Source organism: Protomyctophum bolini, assembly GCF_963924005.1.
Source record: "Protomyctophum bolini genome assembly, chromosome: 15".
Taxonomy (NCBI): Eukaryota; Metazoa; Chordata; class Actinopteri; order Myctophiformes; family Myctophidae; genus Protomyctophum; species Protomyctophum bolini.
The window spans coordinates 11,312,192-11,336,906 of record NC_137876.1 but is presented as its reverse complement, the minus strand read 5'-3'; the positions used below and the strand labels follow the sequence as shown (position 1 = coordinate 11,336,906).

At 42.9% G+C, this 24,715-nt stretch overlaps 1 protein-coding gene across 2 annotated transcripts in view; it reads right to left on the bottom strand.

Annotated features, from left to right (window-relative positions):
- LOC308328958 (inositol-tetrakisphosphate 1-kinase-like) overlaps window positions 1–24,715 on the bottom strand; it is a 42,513-nt gene that overhangs the window by 3,170 nt on the left and 14,628 nt on the right. The window contains exons 4-11 of one of the 2 annotated variants that reach the window (XM_080783096.1): window positions 20,834–20,959; window positions 18,213–18,330; window positions 6,360–6,458; window positions 5,830–5,870; window positions 5,179–5,344; window positions 2,978–3,016; window positions 2,186–2,253; window positions 1,919–2,081 (exon numbers count right to left, since the gene is read on the bottom strand). In XM_080783096.1, the coding sequence (XP_080639222.1) occupies window positions 1,919–2,081; window positions 2,186–2,253; window positions 2,978–3,016; window positions 5,179–5,344; window positions 5,830–5,870; window positions 6,360–6,458; window positions 18,213–18,330; window positions 20,834–20,959 (820 nt within the window). The remainder of the gene's footprint in view (window positions 1–1,918; window positions 2,082–2,185; window positions 2,254–2,977; window positions 3,017–5,178; window positions 5,345–5,829; window positions 5,871–6,359; window positions 6,459–18,212; window positions 18,331–20,833; window positions 20,960–24,715) is intronic. The other variant, XM_080783097.1, reaches the window with a different exon arrangement.

Here is a 24,715-nt window from a genome sequence, read left to right as displayed (position 1 = left end):
ATTGCACAAAAGGCGCAGTACATTAGATCCAAACACTGATCAGAAGGAGGTTACATTACGTCAAACCAGATACAGCTGCTGCACATGCTTTAACACACAGGAAAAAAGATAGCACACACTGGATATTGTTGATGTTGGGCAGAAACCTTGTATCTCCAGATTTAAACTTCTGTTTTTCCCCCTGTAAATTAATGCTCTGCTTCATCATCCTACAGTACACACGATGCAACACATTGTAAGATTGGCAATTCTTTCTACATTTGAAAAAACTATAAAGTGCAAGTGCTTTTAGTTGATTTGTAATTCTGTTATTCGTCACTGTTTTTCCTGATTCACTGCCTTTTTTGCTACTATTTTAAAGTTTTATGCTTTTCTTTATTGCTCTGTAAAGCACCTTGAGCTGCATTTCATGTCATGAAAGGTGCTATACATTAAAGTTTATTATACAAATAAAGCAGGGCTTGACATTAACGTTTTGAGGCACTTGTCCTTCGGACAAGTACAAGTACATAAGTCACTTGTCTGAAGCACTAACTGTAAGTTGGTTTTGGTGAATACATGTACAGACATACAATGTTTGTGATCTTACATTTCATGTATTCCAAATACACAGCCATAGATTAATCCTATCCGTGCAGACTAACCTGCTGGTCAGTAGCCGTTTCAAATAAACAAGTGACGTAGGGTAGTTTTCCCCTTGGAAAGTAAAGGAATACACTAATACAGAATAACACAAGGTTCGGTTTTCCTGAAATGGAATGGCGGACAACAATATTGGAAACGTGATTATTAGGAAAGCCAGACAATATTGTTGGCTGCTAGGAGCGTCAAGAAACCAAGAGTCACTTGTTCAATGGACGAGTAAAACTTGAATGCAAAGATGTATTACTTGTGCCGGACAACAGGACAAGCCTTAATGTAAAGCCCTGAAAAAAGTTATTATTACTAAATAATACATTCAATCAATTGGGACCCAGCTTATTTTGTCCATTTCCTGAAAAGTTCGCATTTTGGACATAGGTTTCCAGGCAACGATATCAAAGTACATAGGAGAGGTGGTGGTGGTTTAACACAATGGGCTTCAACTCGCTAGGTCTCGGTTACAGGTGGCACCGGAGATGACTGTAACCTGAGAACCAAGTCACCATAGTAACAAGCAAAGAAGCAAGGGCTTGTTAAAATTAAGTGTTGCAAAGTAACTACTAAGTACATTTACTAAAGTACTGTACTTCAGTACAATTCTGAAGTAATTTTATGTTAAGAGGTTTTAGTTTTTTGTCTTTTTGAGGGGCGCTATGCTCCTATGCCCAGCTGTGTGTGTACCACGGAATGTGATGATTTGATTGGCTGAGCACGGAATGTTATGACTTATGATGATGTACTGTATGATGATAGGGCGCTCTTATCACTTCACACAGTGTGATTTTTAATACTTTTCATTGGTTCAATATTTAGTGAATAGTACTCTAGCCCCTATGTGCAGCTTTGAGGGTTTGTGTAAACAGACAAATTTTGACACTGACCAAGGCCGGTGCGCCGAAACGCGTTTGTATCATTATTAATAAAGACTCTTACTCGACTGGAAGTGCGGATTTTATTCATTTGCAATCATGGCATTTAAACAAACATGCTCTTATAATCTAAACACTGCGACACGTTTAAAGAGTGTTACAAATAAGTGTTTAGAACCAAATGCTTGATAGCATTGATTTATGAAAAAATCTAAAACACACACACACACACACACACACACACACACACACACACACACGCACGCACACGTCACGTCCGGGAAAGCTTGAGTGACAGACCCCCTTATAAATGGCTACCTTTTTCCACAGCCACGCCATAGTCTGTCTAACAACTCATCAAATGTCAATGAATTACAAGCCACATGAGGCAGAGTAACCCCACCTACCAGGAAATGCGTTGATGTCAATGACTGCATGCTGGCCCGTCTGGTTGTTGATGATGACATCTATGCCAAACAGGGACACGCCCAGTGACTGCCGTAAACACCTAGACAGTTTTCTGATCACATCATCATTGGGTGGCTGAGACACCCCCTCCACATTCTCCCTCTGTAACAAAGACACAATATCACACAGAAAATATGTTACTACAAGGCCAGAGTTATATTAATTCTGACATTAAGCGTTTAACTACGAATGTGTTTTGGACTTACAGACGTCAGGTCTGAGGACGACTCCGGCTTGGAGACATTGTGACTATTGAAGAAAATGACTTTCCTGTCTGAAATGGAAAAAAGATAAAACATAATAAATATGTTGCATTATAATAATCAAGGAGGTTGTCGCTACAGTTTTTAAGACGCCTCCCAAGACTGGATGCCAACAATGACCATATCTCATCTCAGGCACAAGGGGGCAGCAAAACCTAATATGTAGCTCAAATGATGAATTGTGATCAATTGAATGATCAATTGAAAAGAAACAAAACAATGAGTCTGAACAGAGTTTGTGGCTCGGTTGAATTACGTTGGTTTTTGATTGGATGCCGACCACAAACGTGAACCCGAACAAAAGAAACAAGTGTTATTTGTAGCCCATTTAATTTAACACCCATAATACAGCAGAACAGAAAACGTCTTTGTGTGTACAGTATAGCCACTAATGCCCATTTACCAGGGGAGGACAAGCAATTATTATAGACGAATCCACGGAGTGGTGCCCTGTTGGCCAGCTGTATGCAATCAATGCTGCGGTGTCAAGCTGCGCTTAATGTGGCACTGCAGTTATGATTGCGCCCAGGGCAGCCCTCCGCGGATTGGTCTACACCTACAATCCCAGACGAACCCAAGACCATCCAGCATTCACATACACTTGTTATCACGCTGTGAGCAATCACATCTTATCCGTGTCCATCACACATACACATATATACTCATTAGCATCACGTGAGCGATGTTCAAACAAGGAAACAGCACACAGCCTAATCCGTACTAAGTGTGACTCACCAGGGCATTTTCTTCCAAACCGAGACAGACTGATGACGGCTGTGACACAATGTAAAGAGAAAAATTGATTGCTTGTTTTTGTGTGTGCTTCGCTAACTATTTGGTAATGATTAACACATTACAGAGCAATAGAGAGTGAGTGGAGTGGAGGTTCTGGAAGGAAGAAGTTAATTCCACCACTGTCCAAATGTATGCCTGAGTGCAGAGTATTGTGTACTAATGAAGCGTATATCAGGCAGACGGACTACAACTGCCCCTCCAAAAAAACCCAGACACACTTCATCACCCATGGCTGGGCGCACGAGAACAGCAGCAGAATGGGGACCTTCCATCCATTTACAAAGTAGGCATTTAAAAGCTTATACTACGTCTAAACACATTGTTTACTCACAGCTTCAAACATATAACGTACATACACATAGGCTATTTTGCTATTAATTGCATCATCTTTAGATTGCCGTACATTTGTTTGTATTTTGTAGCTAAACGAAGTTATGCAGTTACGGTAGTAGTAAGTCAAGATAATTTTAATTTATTTTGTAAATCAATCTTTCTAGAAGGGACTATTTTTGGCTTGACTTTTCAAATCGATTTGTGCTTAAAAAAAATCCCTATAAGTCGATTGTCAAGTGTGTCCCCGACCAAAACACTTAACCCCCAACTGCTCCCCAAGGGCTGTTTTAATAGTGCCCACTGCTCCTAATAGTTAAGATGTCTTAATAGTGCCCATTGCTCCTAATAGTTAAGATGTTTTAATAGTGCCCACTGCTCCTAATAGTTAACCCATTTTGACCTGGGAACGATTCTACAAATGTCTTCTAAATGTTCAAAAACAGCTTTTTGAAAAACCTCATGTTTCTATGTCAGTGTTGCTCAACCTTTTTCATGTCAAGGACCCCCAGAATAATCTGTATTTGACGACCACCCCTCCATCTGAAAATATGTTGTTCCAGGGACTCCCTGGAAGCAAAGATTTTAGTTAAAATGCGCTGAAAGAATATATATTCAAAGATTTGCGCCACATTTTCACGATTTTTCAAAAATAGCAGACCTACAAGTTCATAGCGCGGCACTCTGTGCCGTGCTATGAGCTTGTAGATACACCAAAAGGGGTTCCCGCCCCAAAATGGGTTAAGATGTTTTAATAGTGCCCACTGCTACTAATAGTTAAGACGGGTAAATGCAGAGAACAAATTTCACATAGACAAAGGTACAAATACCCCAACAACTACTAAATTGGGACTAAACTGTTAATTGTATTTATTTGACTGTACCATACTGAACTGAATGGAACATTCACAGCATTGTCTTTCTCTGAGACCAAACAAACCACTGTATGCTTTGGAAAGTGGTTGGCAGTAATGTGAAGTATACAGTATGGTGAATTGTAGTCAATAATAATGATGGTCCTTTAAGCTAATGCTCTTAATCAGAGAGTCTTAGAATGAGTGCTACAGACAAAAGTATTACTAATCTCTGAATAGAGAAAATGCTTTTAAAGCTCTTTACTGACACAAATTAAACCCGTCTGTGTCTTCAGGCCTCATTCATCTAGCCTCTCCCTAAATGTCCTGGCTACAAAAAGCACGTAGAGCTTAAGCTAAAGAGGACAATATGGAATGCTTGTTCCTCTATGTGCGGACAGGTTGCTACCTGTGTGTACATGATGCTTCGGTATGTAACTGTGTGTTCAGGGGCTCTTGCTATTCTATGGTTCTCAAAGTCTGAGGCATCAGAGGAATGACCTTATTCTCTTTTCTTTTCACATTACTAGGCAAAGTAGACAGCTCCCATGACTCTGAACTGGTTTGCATGAGGACCTCTACGGTAGCACATGCAAATGGGGCGGTGTTTTCTGCCAAGCCTCCAGTGACACACTGTACCTGTATAAAATGACACACTGTACCTGTCTAAAATGACACACTGTACCTGTCTAAAATGACACACTGTACCTGTCTAAAATGACACACTGTACCCGTCTAAAATGACACACTGTACCTGTCTAAAATGACCAAGGGAACCGTGTGCAACATGGACACTGTGTACCACCAGGACTCTACTGCACCCTTTTAGAGGGTGAATAGGTCCAATCATGGTGACTATAAAAAGGTTTTATGGGGCTCTTTTATTGGGTAATTCAGAGACATTGTGCTTCATGTACAACCTGGCCTGTGCGGCTGTGAACACCAGCCTTTCCTCACCTGCTGGTCCAGCAGGGAAGTTCTTCAGGGAAGGCCTCTCCACCACACTGTACGAGTCTCCCACCACAAACACCTTGTAGAGCACCGCATTGTGGTTGATGAAGCTCTGGATCACACAAGGAGGCCTCACATCCTTCAGGTCCTCCTCGCTGAAGATAATGGACATCTGTGGACATGATCATCTGTTAGTCATATTATTATTTTATTGTTGCTAATTGTTTCTGATATTGTGTAATGTTCCTTTATTGATATGGATTTTATTTTGTTATTTAATTTTACATATAATTGTATGTTGCTTCTATGTTATTGTTGTGTAAACTATTGTAGCAACATTTCAGTATTGCACATCTAAAAGAAACTCAAATTCTCACTCAAATTAACCTCCAAGTGTAAACTTACATTTCATATATTAGAAACTTAGTGCATTCAATGCCGTGCGTGTGGTAGAGGGAGGGGGCGACTATTTGTTCAGATTAACAGTAAGGTATTGATTTGAGTCGATACACAAAGACACACCAGGTTCAGCACTTATGTTTGGTTTTCTTGTTTGCAATGCAGTTAAAGTGTAACTCAGTAATGAGACTGAAGTGTTACACAAAGGTAACCACAGAGGGTGTGAGTGACCTTTGAACCTGAAGCCTGCTGCCTTACCTCGTGGGAGTTGGTTCCGTGGGCCACCCGTGTTTTGCAAACTGAGCGAGGAAGGAGACGAGAAGGAAACAACAGGTTAGGTAATGAAGTGTATCGTACGATGCATCGTACAATGGTGTCGAGTGAGGAATATGGCAAATCTACAAGCTAACGTATCGCATTACGATGCGTTGTGAGCTTGTAGATCTGCTGTTTGGCGTACAACGCCATCATATGAGGAGGTAATTAAGCTACATTTGGCTTAATTTTGTCCCTGTTGACAAGCAGTCATGAGATGATAAGCAGGGGAACAGAACAGGCCCCACTAAGGCCATTTGCCTCACTATCACTGACCACAGAACAAAGACGATTTAACCACACCTGACACCAGGGTCTAAATTCCTCAATGGTAGAGTAGGGAGACGACCTCCACACACTGCAGATGTACTAGTTATATTATATTAACAAAACAAAACAACATTTTATTAATAAAATATAGCATTCCAGCTTTAACGATCTGCTGTGAATTAGATTGGAGTCGGAGGACTTACTGAAGGGAAAGCTGAGTCCATGCATCCTGATCTGCTCCATTGTGTCTGGACCACACTCTGTGTTAAGAACCATGAACGGAGGAGAACAAATCCTCTCATCTGTTAAAGACAGTTAAAGAGAACGGAAAAAAGGGTATTAGAAGGTTCCAGGAGAATGTTGAGACAAAATCACAAGCTAAATTAACTGAAGAATAAAACAGTCTAATAATGGCATGGCTTCCCTCTGGATCTCACACGTCTGCGACAGCCGTCAGAACTATGTCAGCCATCTCCATATTTGGGCAAAGTATCAGCCTGATCCGACTGCCACTGACTTGAAAATGCCTCTCTTTTCCAAAATGCCCTTCTTTTTTAATGCATCATTTTTATTGCCCAGAAAGTTAAAGCTCCCCCATCCCCTGACAAACGATATCAATCAATTATTCCAATCTGAGCCAAAGTCATTAGTCAATCATTATGCTAGTCAGTCAGTGTACAGTCTGTTTCCAAACTTTGTAACTGTAATGCCCCAACCATCTTACATCATAATCATAAATCACCCTGCCCTCTTCCTGACAAACGGGGGAGAATATTGCTCAAGTAAGTAATAAAGCCTACCTTTTAATGCAAAAAAATCAAGAACTATTTAGAAGGAAATTTGATACTCCCGGCTTTGAGGCAAAAAATAAAAACGGCTAATCTTATCACAACTGCTGAAATACAGTACACCTGAGACCTGTTTAACCAGTTAAACCCTATATACTGTCCTTTTTGTCTGGAGTCCCCCAGGGGTCTATACTTGGTTCCCTCCCATCTACACATAGGTCCACAATGCAACTGGCTGTGGGCTTGTAGATCTAGCTATTTTCACCTATTACATTTAAAAATATATATTTATTTGCGATCGCAGGTGGCATTTACTATGAAATCGTCTATCACTCAAAATCTCCAAACATGGGAAACCCCCCACACACACACACACACACACACACAGGTCTCGTGACATCAGGGATGGAGATCCAATTGTCGCAATTAAGCCCATATTGAGATCCCTGATCAATATTGGCCAGCAACTCTACATCTGACCTCAAACCCTTAGATCTCCACATATGGATATGTCAGAACCTGTTCTGACATTCCATATGTTGATCATTCCCCATCCATCCTTCCTCTTCGATGTCTCCTTTTTGTTTGTTTCCAAACAAACTCTAGACGGGCCTGCCCCAAAGTTATTGCAGCCGTGACCGGCAGCCGGCCAAAACTAAGACCAACTAAGGCCCGATAATTAAGGCCCGGCCCTCATCAATAACTGTATAGTTGCACCACGCAGTTCACACAGGTGTGATTTCCAAGGCTGGATCAGAGAACAGACAGTGGTGTTCTGAGGGGAAAGGCTTGTTCAAATACATACAAGAAACGAAAAGCTGCCAGGCCTGTTGGCTCCTCCCCTGTTGGTACCTCCCACACGCACAAACACTGAAATTGTTGAAATACTGGAATACACATGATACCACGGGAAATCTACCACAAACGAGTCAGACAAGCTCAAGATGTCATTTAGGGTTGTAAACACCACCTGACCAACAAGCTACCTGCACTAATACAAAGCTCAGGAGCTCAGGCGGACAACTCAACAAGACAGGCGACTGTGTTAAGACAACAGTCTGTGCTGAGGGCAAGTGTGTGTATTGTCAGCCAAATGCAAATTAGGTCAAGACACGTTCTGCCTCATGGACAAGATTTACTGCATTGTGTTTTGACATCACATGCTGCACTGTCAGGTCGGTCAAATCACGATGATAAGGCAAGACTTCCTAAAAGAGGCTCACCTCACAGGAAATAACAGACCAAACATCCTGCAGCTCTATTGCGCCATATCAGCCCCCATTGTGGCCCTAACGGTATATTAATGTTTGGGTCGTTGCAAATTTCCCTTCTACGGTAGCGGCGACAGAGGGTGATAAGGCAGCTGGTTTGCAATTATCACCACAGGAAATCAGCGAGTGGGCTTTAGGCCAAGCGCTGCTAAATTGCTAATGACAAAAAAAACACAATGGAGACATGCCGGCGTTTGTGTTCTGTGGGCCTCTGCGGTGGCTGGGCCGCTGAGTGCTGAGGTCAGGACAATCTCATATGCCTGTATTTGGCCTCCATTATGTTACTCTAGCTGTGCAACACTGCACTGTCGACTCCAGAGCTTAACTATGGCCTCACAGGCATCTGCATGCCGACCAAGCCATAGTGTCCAGTGTGGGTGCACAGTATACATACACATAATAAACGTGATGCTCTGGCCAAGCCCCATTATAAACAGCTGATGCAAGAGGTGTATGTGTGTAACTGTATGTATAGGTGGGTGTGACTGTGTTGGTGGTTGGGAGGTTGTGGGGATTCCTAGAGAGCACCAGAGGCATATTTGGCAACAACAGGGAAGCCGTTTTTGGTATCGTCAGCGCTGCTGTTGAAAGTTTTAACTGACGCTGTTAGAGTATGTGTGTGACCACCAGATAATAGTCCTCTAGTGGTGAGCATTAGCAAGGCGGTGCACAATATGTTCAGACACCATTCTCACAAGAAAGTATTGTGCATGTTTAACACTACTTTTGCCGGGGAATTTTTCAGAATAATAAGACGCTGGAGTGCCAAGCTGATGGGCAGATTTTACTTTGAAAAGCCCCGCCTTCTTTTCCCCCCAAAACCGTGACGGTATATTTATTGTAGGTATAATGTTCCAATACTACCTCGCGCTAATAAGTCAGATCTCTCTTTAGAAGCGTTAATATTCCAAACGAGATGCTTGGTTAAGTCAGAAATTAAGACCGAATAATCGGCGTTCTGATCAAAACCATGGACAGCGACGTAAATTCAGACTTGGCTAGTTTTGTCGGCCCGTAAACAAGGAAGTGAATGGCTGCGCGCGCACGCAAAATGTCCGGAAGTACTGCGCAAGGCGTTGCCTAGCAACGGCCGCAGTCAATTTTTTAAATTTCAGTTTCAGCGTTTATATCATTAACCCATTTAGGACTGAGGACGATTCTAAAAACGCCTTCTAAATCAGTTTTCAGAAAAAATGATCTTCAAATATCTATTCAAGAATTACAAAAGATTTACGTTGCTATATACTGTAGTGTACATATATATTTACTGTACCAAATGGGTTCCTGTCCTGAAGGGTACAGTTACAAAAAGGGGTTCAGCCTGTAATGCCTGCATGGAGCTGTCTCATTACTTGCGCAAGCAGAGCGCGCAAGTAATAATTTCGCCCGGTCTGTATGCACCGTCCCAGCCAACCCTCCACTTGATGCGTATGCAAATAAAACAGCAGATTTGTGCCTGGTTTGCTGGGACCAGATTACATAAATGACCATATGTCTTACGTCATCATTTAGAGCTAGTAGTCATACATATACTATATACATAATCAGTCAAATAAAATAGCAAATTGTGCCTGATTTGCTGGGACCAGAGTACATGGTGTACTGTGTACATGTATGACTAGCTCTAAATGATGACGTAAGAAATATGGTCATTTATTTAATCAGTCTCATTTAGAATGAGTTAGTCTCCCCATCCACAGTCCATAAATTCAACTAATTTACAGTTTATTATGCCACCTGCAGCTCGTTTAATTTGATCCATGATTCTCATCAGAAATGTATGTCTTATACGGCAGTCTGTCATGGAGTTCCAGTAACATTTTTAAACTATCAATTTCTTAAATTAGCCTTTGATTATATGTACTGTCTCACCATCTAATCATTCTAATGCCTTCGAAGAAAAAATGGCTCGATGCCAAACTTGCTTGCCGACTTGCTTCCCTGGCTTAAAGTAACCCCCATTCCAAATAGCTTAAAATGTCTGCAAATTGCTGGTATATTTAATAAAAGATAAAAAAAATATTATTAAATACATATATATATATACGCAAGCACCTGACGAAGCCAGACGGCGGAACGCGTTGTGCAATAAAAATAAATGAAGCATAAGTAAATCATCTTGTCCTGAGTCTTTGGAGTGTGCGGTCCCTTGCTTTCCCTGGGGAAGTTCTCTTTGGCCTGCATTTACACCTTGCCTACCAGCACCTCCCCCCACCTGGATGTGCATGACACACACACACACACACACACACACACACACACACAATGCTAAGGACGTTACACGTCCTCAATTAAAACCGCGGGGTGCCTCGGACGTGTATACACGTCTTTAGGTCCTTTTGAACCCAATATAAGCCTTCCCTTGGCTTCAGCCTACACCTTTTCGGTGCCACTTTAACTACATGTATGCATTTACACTCACTCAAATGTGCACTTGCAGTTTGGGCAACTCGAAAGCAAACTCCACATGCCACAACATTTTATTTACCTGCCATAGTGTCGACCCCTTACCCCTGTGTCGGATCTGTGGTTAGACGGGCATATTTGCCGATACCGATATGACCCGATATGTCAGACCAAATAAGGGCCGATCCGATAGTTTTCTGATACCGATGCAGTATCGGGACATCTCTAGTATGTATGTCTGACTATGTATGTATGTACGTACGTACGTACGTACGTACGTACGTACGTACGTACGTACGCACGCACGCATGCGTGCATGCTCTTTTAATGGACCAAAGTTATTTTTTTTACTTACTAGAGTCATTCATATCACTTTATGATTTGACATACTCATAATTCCCCCCCCCCCCTTTATTAAAATGGACCACATGCACCTTGTGAGTCGTGATGACCCTAGTTTCAATCCCAATCACGTAATGTTTCCCTTCTCTCTGACCTCAGTTTCCCATCTAATAATAATAATAAAAAAAGCCAATCAATGTATTGTAAGCCTAGCAAGTTGTGGCTCAAAGCTTCAGCACTATCAGTGTTGACACACTGCAGCCTCTGAGCCATCATTCACCTCTACACTAGGCTTCACACTAGCTTCATCCACTCTGTGAAATCCCAAATGGTCCCTTCCATTAGGGGGCATTTTACACTCAGAGTTAAATGAATACTGAGGATCTTACCGAGCACAGTATTTTATTTACAAGGATACAAATACCTGCCTAATGCCCTTCAAGTCGGAGCGAAACGTCTCCCTGTTACATCATCAGCAGTTCCCTAAAGACAGATGGATTTAAAACTCTGTCAAACAATAGCTTTCTAAAGACTTCTAATTCTTGTCAAAGGAAACATATCAAAACGGTATGGGTTTAAGGATTCATGTCTACAGACTCGGAGAGAAGGGAATGGCAGATAAGACACATTTGTCCAAGCTTGCCTCAGTGTCTGTCCATGCTTGGCTCTGGTTGACACTTGGGGAAGGGATCAATCTCCGGCCCTGTCTAAACACCACAGTCTGTTGGTAGACCCAGCGGTGCCGAGAAGTTTTTACAGGGTTCCTAGAGAGGGCTCTATTCAGCCTTTATTTTTGTATCTCTCCACAAATTTCCCTATTTTTCATTCTGCTTTTCTTTTTCTTCTCCTCTCCACGCACGATAAACATACACACACTTTATCTGCCATTGACTGGCCTGGTGTTGTGGAACGGACTGGATAAAAGGCATCTTCATGAGAGGCTTGGTGGTAGAGAACACCATGGCCCATTGGCACAATGCCACACTAACGGTGACCTGCAGTCCTGCACTGCAACCAAGTTTCAGAAAAGCATGTGGCTGCTTGGGCGGAAGTTTGGGCTATTTAGAGCCCGTTTCCTAGAAACTCCAGCATCCTCTTCTCATCCAAGGCACATCAGCAGTGTTTTCAATATTTTAAATTTAACTCCCAAAACTGCAGGTCTTGTAAGAAAACCCATAATTCCCAATATGTAAGGACCTTACGCTCCAAGGAGGAAAAAATATGTTTAGATTGTTTTCTGAGGTTAGGTGATTGACGTTCATCTGCATCACCTAGTTGATGTTCATCACCTAACAAGTTAGACAATGCAGGGTCACACAGGGCAGCATGACAATCAAGTACTGTAGGTGCTTTAGCATTGTTTAAGATAAGAGGCTTATGGAAATAAAAAGATAGAACTTGCACAAAAACTAATTTCACACAGTTTTTACTTCTGTAAACCTGTGATGTGACGATAAAGCTGATTGTTCTTGGTTTCCACATACTGTAGCTCTGTCATGAATGTATGCAAGTCAATCCAAAGTACATTGATTCCTATGGGCAGTGGGCACCTCTGTGATTTGCGATGCCCTCATTAAACAAATATATTTCTGGTATATTTCGCACGGACAATATCAGCGATGGTGTCGATCGCCGGAAATAACTCTTCACAATGTGTCACAGCAACCAATGAAGATTGACCATCTGTCTGAATTCACAGATCTGATCTGATCACTTATATACTAGTACACACAATATTGGTAAAATCTACATAATCTTTGTTTGACTCCAAAAACAAATCCCACAATAAATTCAAGCAAAACAAAGACGCATAAATAATGAATTAATAATAAGAGATCGAAGGCAAGGTGTAAGGTATCAGAGGCTTAAGACCCTTAGCGGCTCCCAGTTCTCATATCCCAGGAGAAAAGCTTTTATTCAAACTAGGCAACCAATTGTATGTTGTTGTTTTTTAGACTCGGATGACTTGGATGAGTTGGATGAGTTTCATGGGCTGTTTAATGCGCTTGTACCTTTGCTTGACTATCGATGATTGCAAAGCTGAGAATCTTATTATTGTTGGTCATGTCTGAACTATGGTTAGACCAATAGATTAATGAACTCACAAGGCACCACATGCTTCCCATCCTAATAAAGCAGTCAACACAATCTGGCTATACAAATACGGTAACTTAAGAGTCTTTAGGTCTGATCTCAAGGAATCTGTCTTTATTTATGGGCATCCCCCCCTCTTCCGGGTTTGAAAAGAATACCCTTGTTGGAGAGACAAAGAGAGAGTTAGTGCACTTTCAGACACCTTGACGACTGTTGCCATCTATAAAAACAGTCCAAGATATCGGAGCTTGTGTATAAACATAAACCAGTAGATTCCATCACCTTATCTAAACAGCTACCTTGCTCTGTTTCACAGAGGAAACACAAAACCAAGTTGGACAACGGCGCAGCACCACATAGTTCCAGGGAGAGCGGAACTATGAATCACGCATTGGAGCAGCTATGTCCAGAAATAATCCATTAGTGTTAGCCATAGCCCTGTCTGACTGTTCACTATTAAACAGACCATTAACCCATTTTAGGCGGGAACCCCTTTTGGTGTTAGCATTATGTTGTGCTTTAGCTATTGAAAAATAGCTACAAGCTCATAGAGAGTGGCGCGCTACGAGCTTGTAGGTCTGCTATTTTAGAAAAATCGATGTAGGATGTAGAAGACATTTTTAGAATCTGATCTCAGGTCAGAATGGGTTAAGGTTGACTTAATTCTCCGTCTTATGTTTAGATTCATTTAAACAATCCAGAGAATAGCTAAATTCACCAGAGCCGAGGCTCCATTACATCATGAAACCAGAACGAGAGAGAGAGAGAGAGAGAGGTTTGTTTTTGCTGAAAAAGTGCACAAGCACATCTCGAGTGCTTCCTTCCATTGAGTGCTATTCTGAGCCTCTTTCAGGCTGCTGAGCATGGCAGGCTCTCTTTGGCTTTTAGTGCTGGGTTGCCTTGGCAGCTGGGGCTACTCCAGCTCTCTGTGAGCTCTGCTGATAAGCAGGAGGAAGTGGCTGTGCCAGAGAGAGTATAGTGTGCTGTGTGGACTTTCCACCCTCTCTCTATGCCAGTGGTTTTCAACCCATTTCATATCAAGGTACATTATTTATTCTGCATTTGAGCCACGGACCACCAAGATCCAACACTTACATATTTACATTATTGTGTTGCCGTTGGATAAGGTTTTGTCCTACATAGGAGAGATGACAGGCAATCGTTGATCAAAATAACAATTCGTGCAAATGTTCTAAGTGTGTAGACTTCTTGTAAATAAAGTAATTGGTAACCAAATGGACCCTTATAGATCTTTAACTCTTGAGAGCGTAAAATTAAACCAGGTTCATTTGGTTTCATTTTACGCTCTCGAGAGTTACATTATTGTTAAACTTCTGAACCAAATCTCCATCATTTAGCTGGGGACCCCTGGAACCCCCCTCAGTGGTGCCCTACTACCCGGACCTCTGGTTGAAAACTTGCTTCATCATGAACTGTAAGTCTCGCTTCTGAAAGATTGCCAGAGCTTTTTTGTTGATTAAAAAGAAACACGCTAAAACCTTAATCCCGGGTCACACACCATTTTCCCCTCCTCTCCACTGGTGGTGATGTGATCTTGGATTATATAGGCTTTGGGCTTGGGCGGTATCAAGGTATTACATTATACCAGAGTATTTAGAAATCAAGAAGGTATGACTTTCAACAATACAGACACACCTAGATGTGGAATCATGAACATATTGCCAGATAACTTTATTCCAACTACAAATAAAATAGGTTTGTTGGCCACATCATTAAATTCAACTGCTAGTCCGTCACCACTACCCTGCACATCATGGTTGGCTGAACGTACATGATGCCCCTTCATTCTTCTAGTTGAACCAGCCTGAAATCCTCGCTTTGGCTCCGCCCCTTTCTTAGTCCACTTCCTCTCGGGAGCTTCTATGTTTATTCCTACTAACATCATCATTACATGTTGATGGCAGCAGTATGACAAAATATGTCTTGAGCGATTTCTTTGGCATCCTAATGTTGGTGAAAGTTGAAAATATTTAATAACATTTAAAAATAATAATAAAAGCAATATGATGTGGTGCAAGCTTGTAGAGCCGGTAATTTGGTTCGGGGGCTTAGTGGTTACGTTTAAGCTCAGAGTGTGCTTCTTTTAAATGCAACAAGCAAGCTACTTTCCTCTTTAAACCACAAATACAGTCACACACAGGAATGCGGCTTATGGTCTTTCTTACATAACTTTCATCATCTGTTTGGATTTTCTTTTTTTTTTAAGAAAGAAAATGTGCAGTTCTATTTTAAGAAATTACTGACACTGCTGTCATTGTGAAACAGCTCTGATCTCACACACGCACGGGTCGCACGCACGCACACACACACACACACACACACACACACACACAGTGAAGTAATAATTCCAGGGTTTACACTCCCTGCCATGTACGGCGGTAAATGAATAGCGGAATGAGTCACAGGTGTGTTTAGAGTGCGGGGGGGGAGGAGAGGAGATGTGCTCCCGTTGCTAACGTCCTGTCATCATTCCACGGCTTCGCTTCCAGGGAAAATGACACTAGCCAGTGTGTGGTGAGTTTATGGGTCCGGTGACAGGGATAGGTGCTGCTGGGCCAGCTATATGACGCCCCCGCAACCCTCCCACCCTCCCAGTCTAACTTATGAGGTTCTGATCCATCAGTGGGAAGACTGCTGTAGCCGGGAGGCAGGTTCACTCAGGGTTCAGACAGTGGGAAGAGTCGCAGAGTTATTATACTAGCCCTGTGCCCCGTGGCCAGAATAAAACATCTGGCTCGGAAGCATCCGATAAAAATCATTCACGTCAAACGGGACAGTCCTCTCTCTCCGTCTCCTCTGAGGGCTCTAAGGAAAAGACAGAAATCCCTAGACACTGAGCATCGACCCCATGTCTCCTCTGGAAGAGGGCAAAAATAATTTGGATGTACTGTACGTACAAAGTCCAATCTGTGGAAGAGAGTCTTTCATTACGGTTTGGCCAACTCCTGCCACTGATAGTACATGGGAGAGAGGAGGGAATGAAGTTCAGCCAATAAAGTACATCTATCTACAAATGCACCAAGTCTCTGTGTGTACGTACGTGTGTACGTCTGTAATCCATGTAACTCGAGAACCGTTTTCCCCACCAACTTCAAATTCGACACACACGTTCCACGCCACCACAGGGAGTGCAGTGCCCGGTGTCCACCGGTTGCCAAGAACCAGCACAAAAGCCTCTGGACAGGCTCTGGACAGGGCCCCTGCCCAGGCATCACAATGGTACATCTACATAGACTCCATATTTGGGCATGCCTGACAAAGAACTCCATATATGGGCATAGAAGGGACACAGACATAACTGGGTGGGGAATGCATTTCCAATCTTCTTATCTATAAATGCATGCACCAAGACTCTGTACGTGTGTACGTACGTCTGTACGTCCACATAACTCAAGAACCGTTCACCCCACCTAATTGACACACGTGTTCCATGTCGAGTCCGTCGGACCGCCGGTCAGGGCTCCAGACTAACTTTTTCATAGGTAGCACTGGTGCGCCACCAGAAATTAGGTAGCACCATTTTTTTCTTTGTATAGCGTGGCATTAATACATGATCTTATCATGCCCCGACATTTGCCATGCCATTTATTTTTGTAGTGGTTTCCACCATTAAAGGTTTGAATCATAAAACCCCCTACAAAGGTCACTGTGTAAAAAAACAGCAACCAACCTGGTTATACTTCAAAACACTGTAGATGGTTTGAACCCAACACAAAGTCACTCAGTCAATAAAGGCAATATTTATATTCCACACACAGAAAGTCAGTTTAAGGTTTTGTGTTGAAAATGAAATGCAGTCCAAACCTTTGGGATTAATAAAGTGACAATTTGTACAATATTCCATTACCATTATCCAAATTAATTCCTTATTATAATATTTTTACATTTTGGAAAAAATCTTTTGCAATGTGAAATGCCACCGAATTCTTAATCCTTTTCCTTGTCTTCATGGGCCAAGTTGGCCAACTTATGAAAGCTGCATACTTTTATTGTGAAGGCAAAAGTTTCTGAATGCTCTCAGAGCCTGCATCTCCGCGTGCTGAAAATAGCTGATCTACAAGCTCACAACATGTCGCGGACGTGACGCGTTGTGAGCTTGTAGATCAGCCATTTTCAGCACACACTTTGTACGACGAAGAATAAATCAGGCATCAGTGCTCTTCACTCACTGGGAGGGAGATTAATGTCTTTTGTTGGCCGATCATCATGTATGGACACAGGCTACCTCCTCGATGCAAACATAACAAGCTTTGGAAGCTATTTTTCGTGGCACATTATATGTTTAATCAAACAACAAGTTTACCTCCTCACTCATTGTTTGGGTCGGGAGCTTACAGTCTATGGTCGGGAGTCGGCTGTCTGTGTAGATCATGACTGATCATAATGCAGTTAGATATGCGCACTACGATCCAGTGAAGTTGTACAGCTGAGAAAGATTAGTTAATTTGTGTTGGATAAACTACGTTCAGACCTGAATATATATTCGCCTCGGTTCGTCCCGTTTGTACCGCGGCAGGTCGCGCTGCGCCCGTTTGCGCAATTCTCGTCTTTGCATTGACTTTGTATGTAATCGCGCCACTCTGACCATCCAAGTCTGAAGGGCTTATTGGTGGGTTTTCGTGAACGATCATTCTTTGAACACTGGGCGTCAGGCGAACGTACAATGTTTTTATCAATGGAACGGGCAAGCACTGCGGGATGTTTTCTTTCCCCTCCACTCATCCTTCCAGCAAGTCGCACCTGTGCGACCTCGTTAAACTTTAACTCGCACGTTAAGAAATTAAGTATCATATGCGACCTATTAAGTCGCACGCTGGAGCCCTGCCGCCGGTTGTCCAGAACCAGCACAAAAACCTCTGCCCAGGATCTGGACAGGACCCAAATTAGCCGTAGATCTCCATATATAGAGCTGGACTGTTCTGTATCTGCATAGACTCCATATATGGGCATAAAAGGGACACTTGGACACATTTCCAAGTAGGCCGTACATAAACGTTATCTTGTAGCGACGGTACATAAACGTTACCTTGTAGCGACGGTACATAAACGTTACCTTGTAGCGACGGTACATAAACGTTACCTTGTAGCGACGGTACATAAACGTTACCTTGTAGCGACGGTACAGAAACGTTACCTTGCATGCAGTGCTCTATCCTGTGCACGAGCTGGTAGGACTTGCAGCGGTCCAGCAGGGTCCGGATGGCTGGAAGAGGATCCAGAACAATGGTCTCGGGGTGGGCATCAATATAGTCCTGAAATACACAAGCGCACACACGCCAAGCAGAGACAGATTAGGTGTAAAGCATACGGACTGAAGAGGAACACTGTAAATATAAACACCAAGCCGAAAGAGAGGTCAACATAGCCCAGTGTGTGTGTGTGTGTAGTGTGCGTGAGAGAGAAAGAAAGAGACTGTGTGAGAGACTGTAAGTGTGTGAGAGTGTGTGTGTGACTGTGTGTGCGTGTATGTGTGTCTGTTACTGTGTGTGTAGTAACAGAGCCAACGGCTCTATGTAGGTTACGTCACTATCCCTGCATGGCCGGCTGTTAGGTCAGCGTGAGGTTTGCAGTTTTATGTAATCACGCCTTTCATTCGCTCTTCTTTCTCTCCACCACCCTCCTCAGTCCTCATACCACATTTCTCTCTTCGGGGGGAAACTCTCTGCCAGCCTTTCCTTTTTTGTAACGTACACTCACGCACACAAACACTGTCGTCAGGTGGTGAAGGCCGGGCCCACACATTATGCAGACAGGCTGCCTCTCCTCACACCACCGCACATCTCAGCACAGTGTGAAACACCAGTGTCGACACTGTCCTCCAACACTAGTTTGATGTAGCGCTGCTGTATGTTTTATTTCAAGCATCACGTACACATGTAACAGAAATAATATGTACAGGCACTCGCACAGGCTGAGCGGTTATGCAACACAAACAAGCTGCCGTCAAATAATAAACCCAAACTAATCTTCGGGTAGCTTACAAGAACATGCTGTGGGTTTGCAATCTCTTCGAAATGTGCTGAAAACAGAGAGAAGACAGTTGGGACTCCTCCATGGGGAACTGAGTCTGAGCGCTGACAGCAGGTGTTTGGAAGGAACAGAGGCAGATGTTTGCCAAGGAGGGTCAACCGTTTTCTCTATATTTTGGAGGATTACATCCAAGTTTGCTTCCCAAGATAGTCCGCACACACACACACACACACACACGTTTTTTTTTTAGCCAATACCCCTTTGGTGTGGTTAGGGCTTGAGACAACAGCAATCTTTATTTGAAGCCAATGTTTCAGTTTTCGATAAAAAGCTTATTTAGAAGACGATGACCTAATGTGTACCTGTTCTGACACCATGGCAAAGCAGCCAATTATGTTACTTGATGTTATCAGTGCTGTGTGTGTGTGTGTGTCTCTCTCCGTGCATGTCACTTGTGCTCATGTCAGATGAGGTGTTGGGTGTGTAAGAGGGGTCAATGTTCACCTTTAATCTGCCTGAGAGGTAGTCTCGCATAGCCAGGAGATTGGGGATCTCCTAAATGGTCGCTAACAAACCCACTGTGCTCCTTGTTTTAATGCATTTGCTATTTCTGTACGCTACCATTGTACTGTAAAGTAACGTACAGTGCTTAAGTGAGGGATATTTCACTTAAAAAATATATATTCATTTTCGCTGCCCCGCCCCCTTCCTATACAAAACCATTGTAGCTTAAAACTCTATTTTAAAGGGGAATACCACTCATTTTCAACATTTTACTGTCATTAATACACTTTAGAGCTGTTCTGTGTTGCATAGAACTGGAAGTCTGAAAAAAAGATCAAGATGTACTTCACCATGTTAATGATTTTCAAGCAGCAAAGAAACTACAATGAATGGATTCCTATGGGGTGCGCGCTCATCCGTCCCCATACTGGGAAGGACGCAGACGTTGCCTAGCCAACGGGACCAGGCTACAGGTTGGTGCTCAGCGTCAGCCGGGTGGTTTTGATATAAAGCTTTATCACCTCTATATCGCTGCCTTGGCACGCAGCGGGGAATCTATCACGGCGATATCGCGCCTATGTGGCGCTAGGCGTGTTAAAATTAATATAAAATATATATTTTTTTAAGATATATTTTTGGGCTTTTTCTGCCTTTATTGGTTAGTGTACACTGTACAGTATGCTGACAGGAAATGGGAAGAGAGATGGGGGGGGGTAACATGCGGCAAAGGTCGTCGGGATCGGGAGTCGAACCAGCAAAACATCGTCATGCTGGCTTAGCAGCCCGGATATTATTGTATTGTTTGCGATTGTGTAGATTCATGGTGTTGAATCATGCGTTGATGCGTTATTGAGCAGAGCCACACCGCCATACTAACATGCAATAGTTTAGCAATAAATGGTTTATGGTCAATCTGAGCTGAAGTGTCTCAATGAACAATCATAATATAATCATAAATATTATATAGTATATATTGAATACCCTTTGAATTTACACAATGGGGAAAAGTCCTAGTCAACTTCAGAATATAGTTTTATGGTAAATGCTAAATGGTGCATTTATACAAGGTGCTTCACACGCATTCATAGTTCATACACCGACGGCAGTGAAAACCATGCAAGGCACCAGGAGAAATTAGGGGTTCAACCGTTCAGCGTCTTGTTCAAGGACACTTCAACACTAACTCTAGTCAACTTCAGAATATATATTTTTATTTACAGTACTTTGTCAGTTTAACTTTGGCTTTCAAGAAGGGTGTACCAGATGAGCAGAGAGGCCTACCTGTACTCTCTGCACCAGCAGGACAGACTGCGAGTCATTCTGGTCGGCCTCCAGGATGAGGTCCGTCAGCTTGTGGATGATGACGTCCAGCGGGCCCTGGTCCTCCAGAGGCTGGCTGAGGTCCAGCTGGAGATGCAGCCAGAACACCAGGGTTACACAACAACAAGGACACAGTTTATTGTATTAATTTATGTACTTTTTCCATCCAAAACCTCTCATGCTGCTAGGAGACAAGCCCAAACCCTTGTACACATCCTATACTGGTCAGCTGTTGTTGGCTGGTTAAGATTATCTTTTAGTTTAGCTACAAGGTAACTAGAGTCGGGAGAGAGAAGCCCACACGATAATGTCTCCCATTATCGCTTTTCTCTCACCATAGTACAGTATTGCTTGACAATATAAATTACTAATATTAACCATCTAATAATCATTTTAAAGACATACATTTGTTATCCATGAATCAGAACAGACAAACCTGGCATTCATATTTTCGGCACGTCAACTTTCATACGGTAGTTCATACAAAATGTGATAGTTCTTTCTGTAAATGCCTTAATGCCACCCCCATCCCCCACCCCCACGAGCCATCACAAGTTGCCTTGTGGCTCATAATTAGCAAACTCAGAAGTGCCAGTTCCCAGACTGGCACTTAGTAGGAAGGAGAATTGCCAGGCTTTAGAGATGCACAATGGTTCCTGTTCTGTTCTGCTGGGGTCCATGCAAAGCCCAAATCACAAGGAGCCCCTATTGTGATGCTGGCTGAATGTGTCCAGTCAGTGGGATGAGAGGGGGGGTGAGTGAGAGAATGTTTAACGTTTCAAATCACAAAGTGTTTGTGGTTGTGACTTTGTTTCTAATATATTTGCTGGCAAACCTAGAAGGTCCGAACTGTATATAATGCAAGGCAGTGGAGGAGTGAATAATGAGAGAAAGTGTGTGCGTGTGTAGCCATCAATGGGCTTGCCTCCAGCAGAGTGGCCGTGCATTTCTTAATTGAAGAAAAGGCCGCTTATAAAGGAGGGCTATTTTAAGACAGCCAGAAATCAGCAAAAGAAGGAAAAAAAATGGCCACACTACAGAAAAACTGCTGCGATATGGCTGGGGAAGCCCTGTTTCTCTCACTAATTATGCTTGAACTGTGAAAACAAATCCCAACATAGCAATACAAGATTTCACTACATTACACAAGATTGGTTGTGGGAGATGTAGTTACGAACATTTATCCATACAATTGCCTAGTCAGTGCACATAGTCAGTAGATGCAAAAGACTATTTGATTCCAGGTAGACTGTTACGTAATGCAGCTGTACACCCATTCCTTACCCACACCCACACACAGCTAATCAGCAAATGGGGATCTGCCTAACAAAATATAATTCCGTCAGTGTCTACAAACACAGGTGGAATTCAGGGAGGACCCCACAGTCCTTTGTTTTGCCCAGACGCTATGCAAACTCAGAACAAATACACCTTAACCACACAGATGTGGATCAATGGATGGCTAAGACAAGAGCACGACATGAAACTACAGTGTGCGCTTTATGGCTTTAGGAGGTGGTCAGAGCAACAGTCAATGTGCATTAGTTAATCATTCTGAGAGGTGTGTGATGGATAGATTACTTATTATTGTACCCTTGGTCGTGCCCTGAAAAGTACATTGTACAGGGTTGGTAAGCCTGTTAAATATCAATCAACTTTAATGTCAAGTTCTTTATCAAGAAAGATCCAAGCATGCAACATCCAACTGCAGTTTCCACATAGGCCAGTTGATAAGGTCAGATGACATTAAGCATCGAGTAAAGTTGTCAGTCTTATCTAGAATCTGACACAAGACTGAGCCTTATAGAGCACCGAAGTCCTGACGTAACTCGCTCATCCCGACGATTCCCCTGGTTCGCGGAAGTAATTTCTCTATGGAGAATAACATGGGGTGATCTTAATATCGTCTACTATAAGCGTTGTGGTCCAAAAATAAACAAGCTGTCTCGGCGTTATTGTTAGGGAGGTGTCTCTGTATCGTTTGCAACAGTCAGTCACTCATATATGATAAAGTCTGCTTCTAGCGAAAATGTAACTAATCCAGCAGCAGTAACATTAGCGTTTTCTCTCAGTCAGTTGATTCTTCATATCCATATGAGTGAAGCGGCCGGGATGACATGTTTATTTTTCAAACACAGTTCTTATATGAAGCAATCTAAAAATCCTCCTATGGCGATTTCAATGCAACTAAAAAAATACATGAACCTGGGGACTGACGCCCTCTACTGAAAGTGACGTCAGACTTCGGTGCTCTATTACACATGATTGACCAACCTGTACGGCGTACGCACAAAGATGAGAACACATCTTCAATCCATTTAGACGCAGCCCCCATTTAGGAGCCATCATTACTGCCTCCGTTTTTACTTTTTACGCTATGGAAACACATCCTCTAGTCTACTTCTTACTTGCAGTCTCTCCATTCCTATCACCTGTAGCGACATGCCTTAAAACATGTTCACAACCACCACATGCAAATATGCAGCACAAAAATGTAAACATTTCAAATGTAATAACAAAGTATTGAAAAGATAAAGGACCAACTCTAGTTAACCTCCTGCAGCCTACATCCACATCAAGCATGCCATTTGCACAGCAGTGTATGGACTCTGATGTGAAAGGCCCTTTAGTTTAAAAAGGTTAGAATAACACAGTAAACGTTTCAAGTGAGTCACAGCGTCCAGCTGTCAGGGCACAGAGATGTAAGGATATGCTGGATGATGAAGAACACACAGCCATAAAAATCTCTTGTCATATGTGGGAATATAGGCACTGCTGTGACCACCAATGGAGACGGGACCAGACTACAGCAGCAGCAGCAGGAGGGGCAATGGGACACGGAGGGACATGCACTGGTTGGGCTTCGACCATAGAGCACCGAAGTCTGACGTCAATATCGGTACTTTTTATTTGCATTGTAATCCCCATAGGGGGATTTTAGATCGCCTCATATAAGAACTGTGTTTGAAAAATAAACATGTCATCCCGGCCGTTTCACTCATATGGATATGAAGAATCAACTGACAGAGAAAACGCTATTGTTACTGCTACTGAATTAGTTATATTTTCGCTAGAAACAGACTGTATCATATATGAGTGACTGTCGCAAACGATACAGAGACACCTCCCTGACAGCTTGTTTATTTTTGGACCACAATGCTTATATGAAACGATTTTAAGAGGACCCCATGTTATTCTCCATAGAGAAATTACTTCCGTGAACCAGGCAGAACCAGGGGAGAGAGTGACGTCAGGGCTTCGGCGCTCTATGAATTGGCAACAGTCCCTTGTTTTCGTTTCACAGTCTGACTGTGTGTGGCCCTGTGAGGTAGAGTGGGGATGGCAGGGGACTTGACCCTGCTCCACTGAAGACGTGGGCTTTAAAATGTCTCTCACGCACGCACGGGCGGTTGGACGCTGCCTGTTCCCGTGCACAGACCATGTAAACTCGCTCTTAAATTTGTCCAAAAAGGCCGATGGTAAAGTCACAGATGCTGCGCTAAAATCCAAAAGCAGAAATGTCAGCTGACGTCTGTGGTGGTTCCTCTGGGACAGTGAGCTAGCGGCGGGCCTTTGGAGTGATGAACGGGACAGTGAGCTAGCGGCGGGCCTTGGGAGGGAGTGATGAACGGCACTGAAAACAAACTGGGTCCTAGAGGGAGCGACGAGGTCAAGGGCGACATATTTTGGGCTTTCCATGTTGTTTCATGGAGGGATCGTGCCGTTCCCCAGGGAAATCTAAGATACTTTTGATCTACAGAACCCATACAAGTGCACGTCAGTTCTTAAGCCATTTAGACCGGACGTCGAAATATAAAAAAAACATTCGGTCTGAAAGAATAT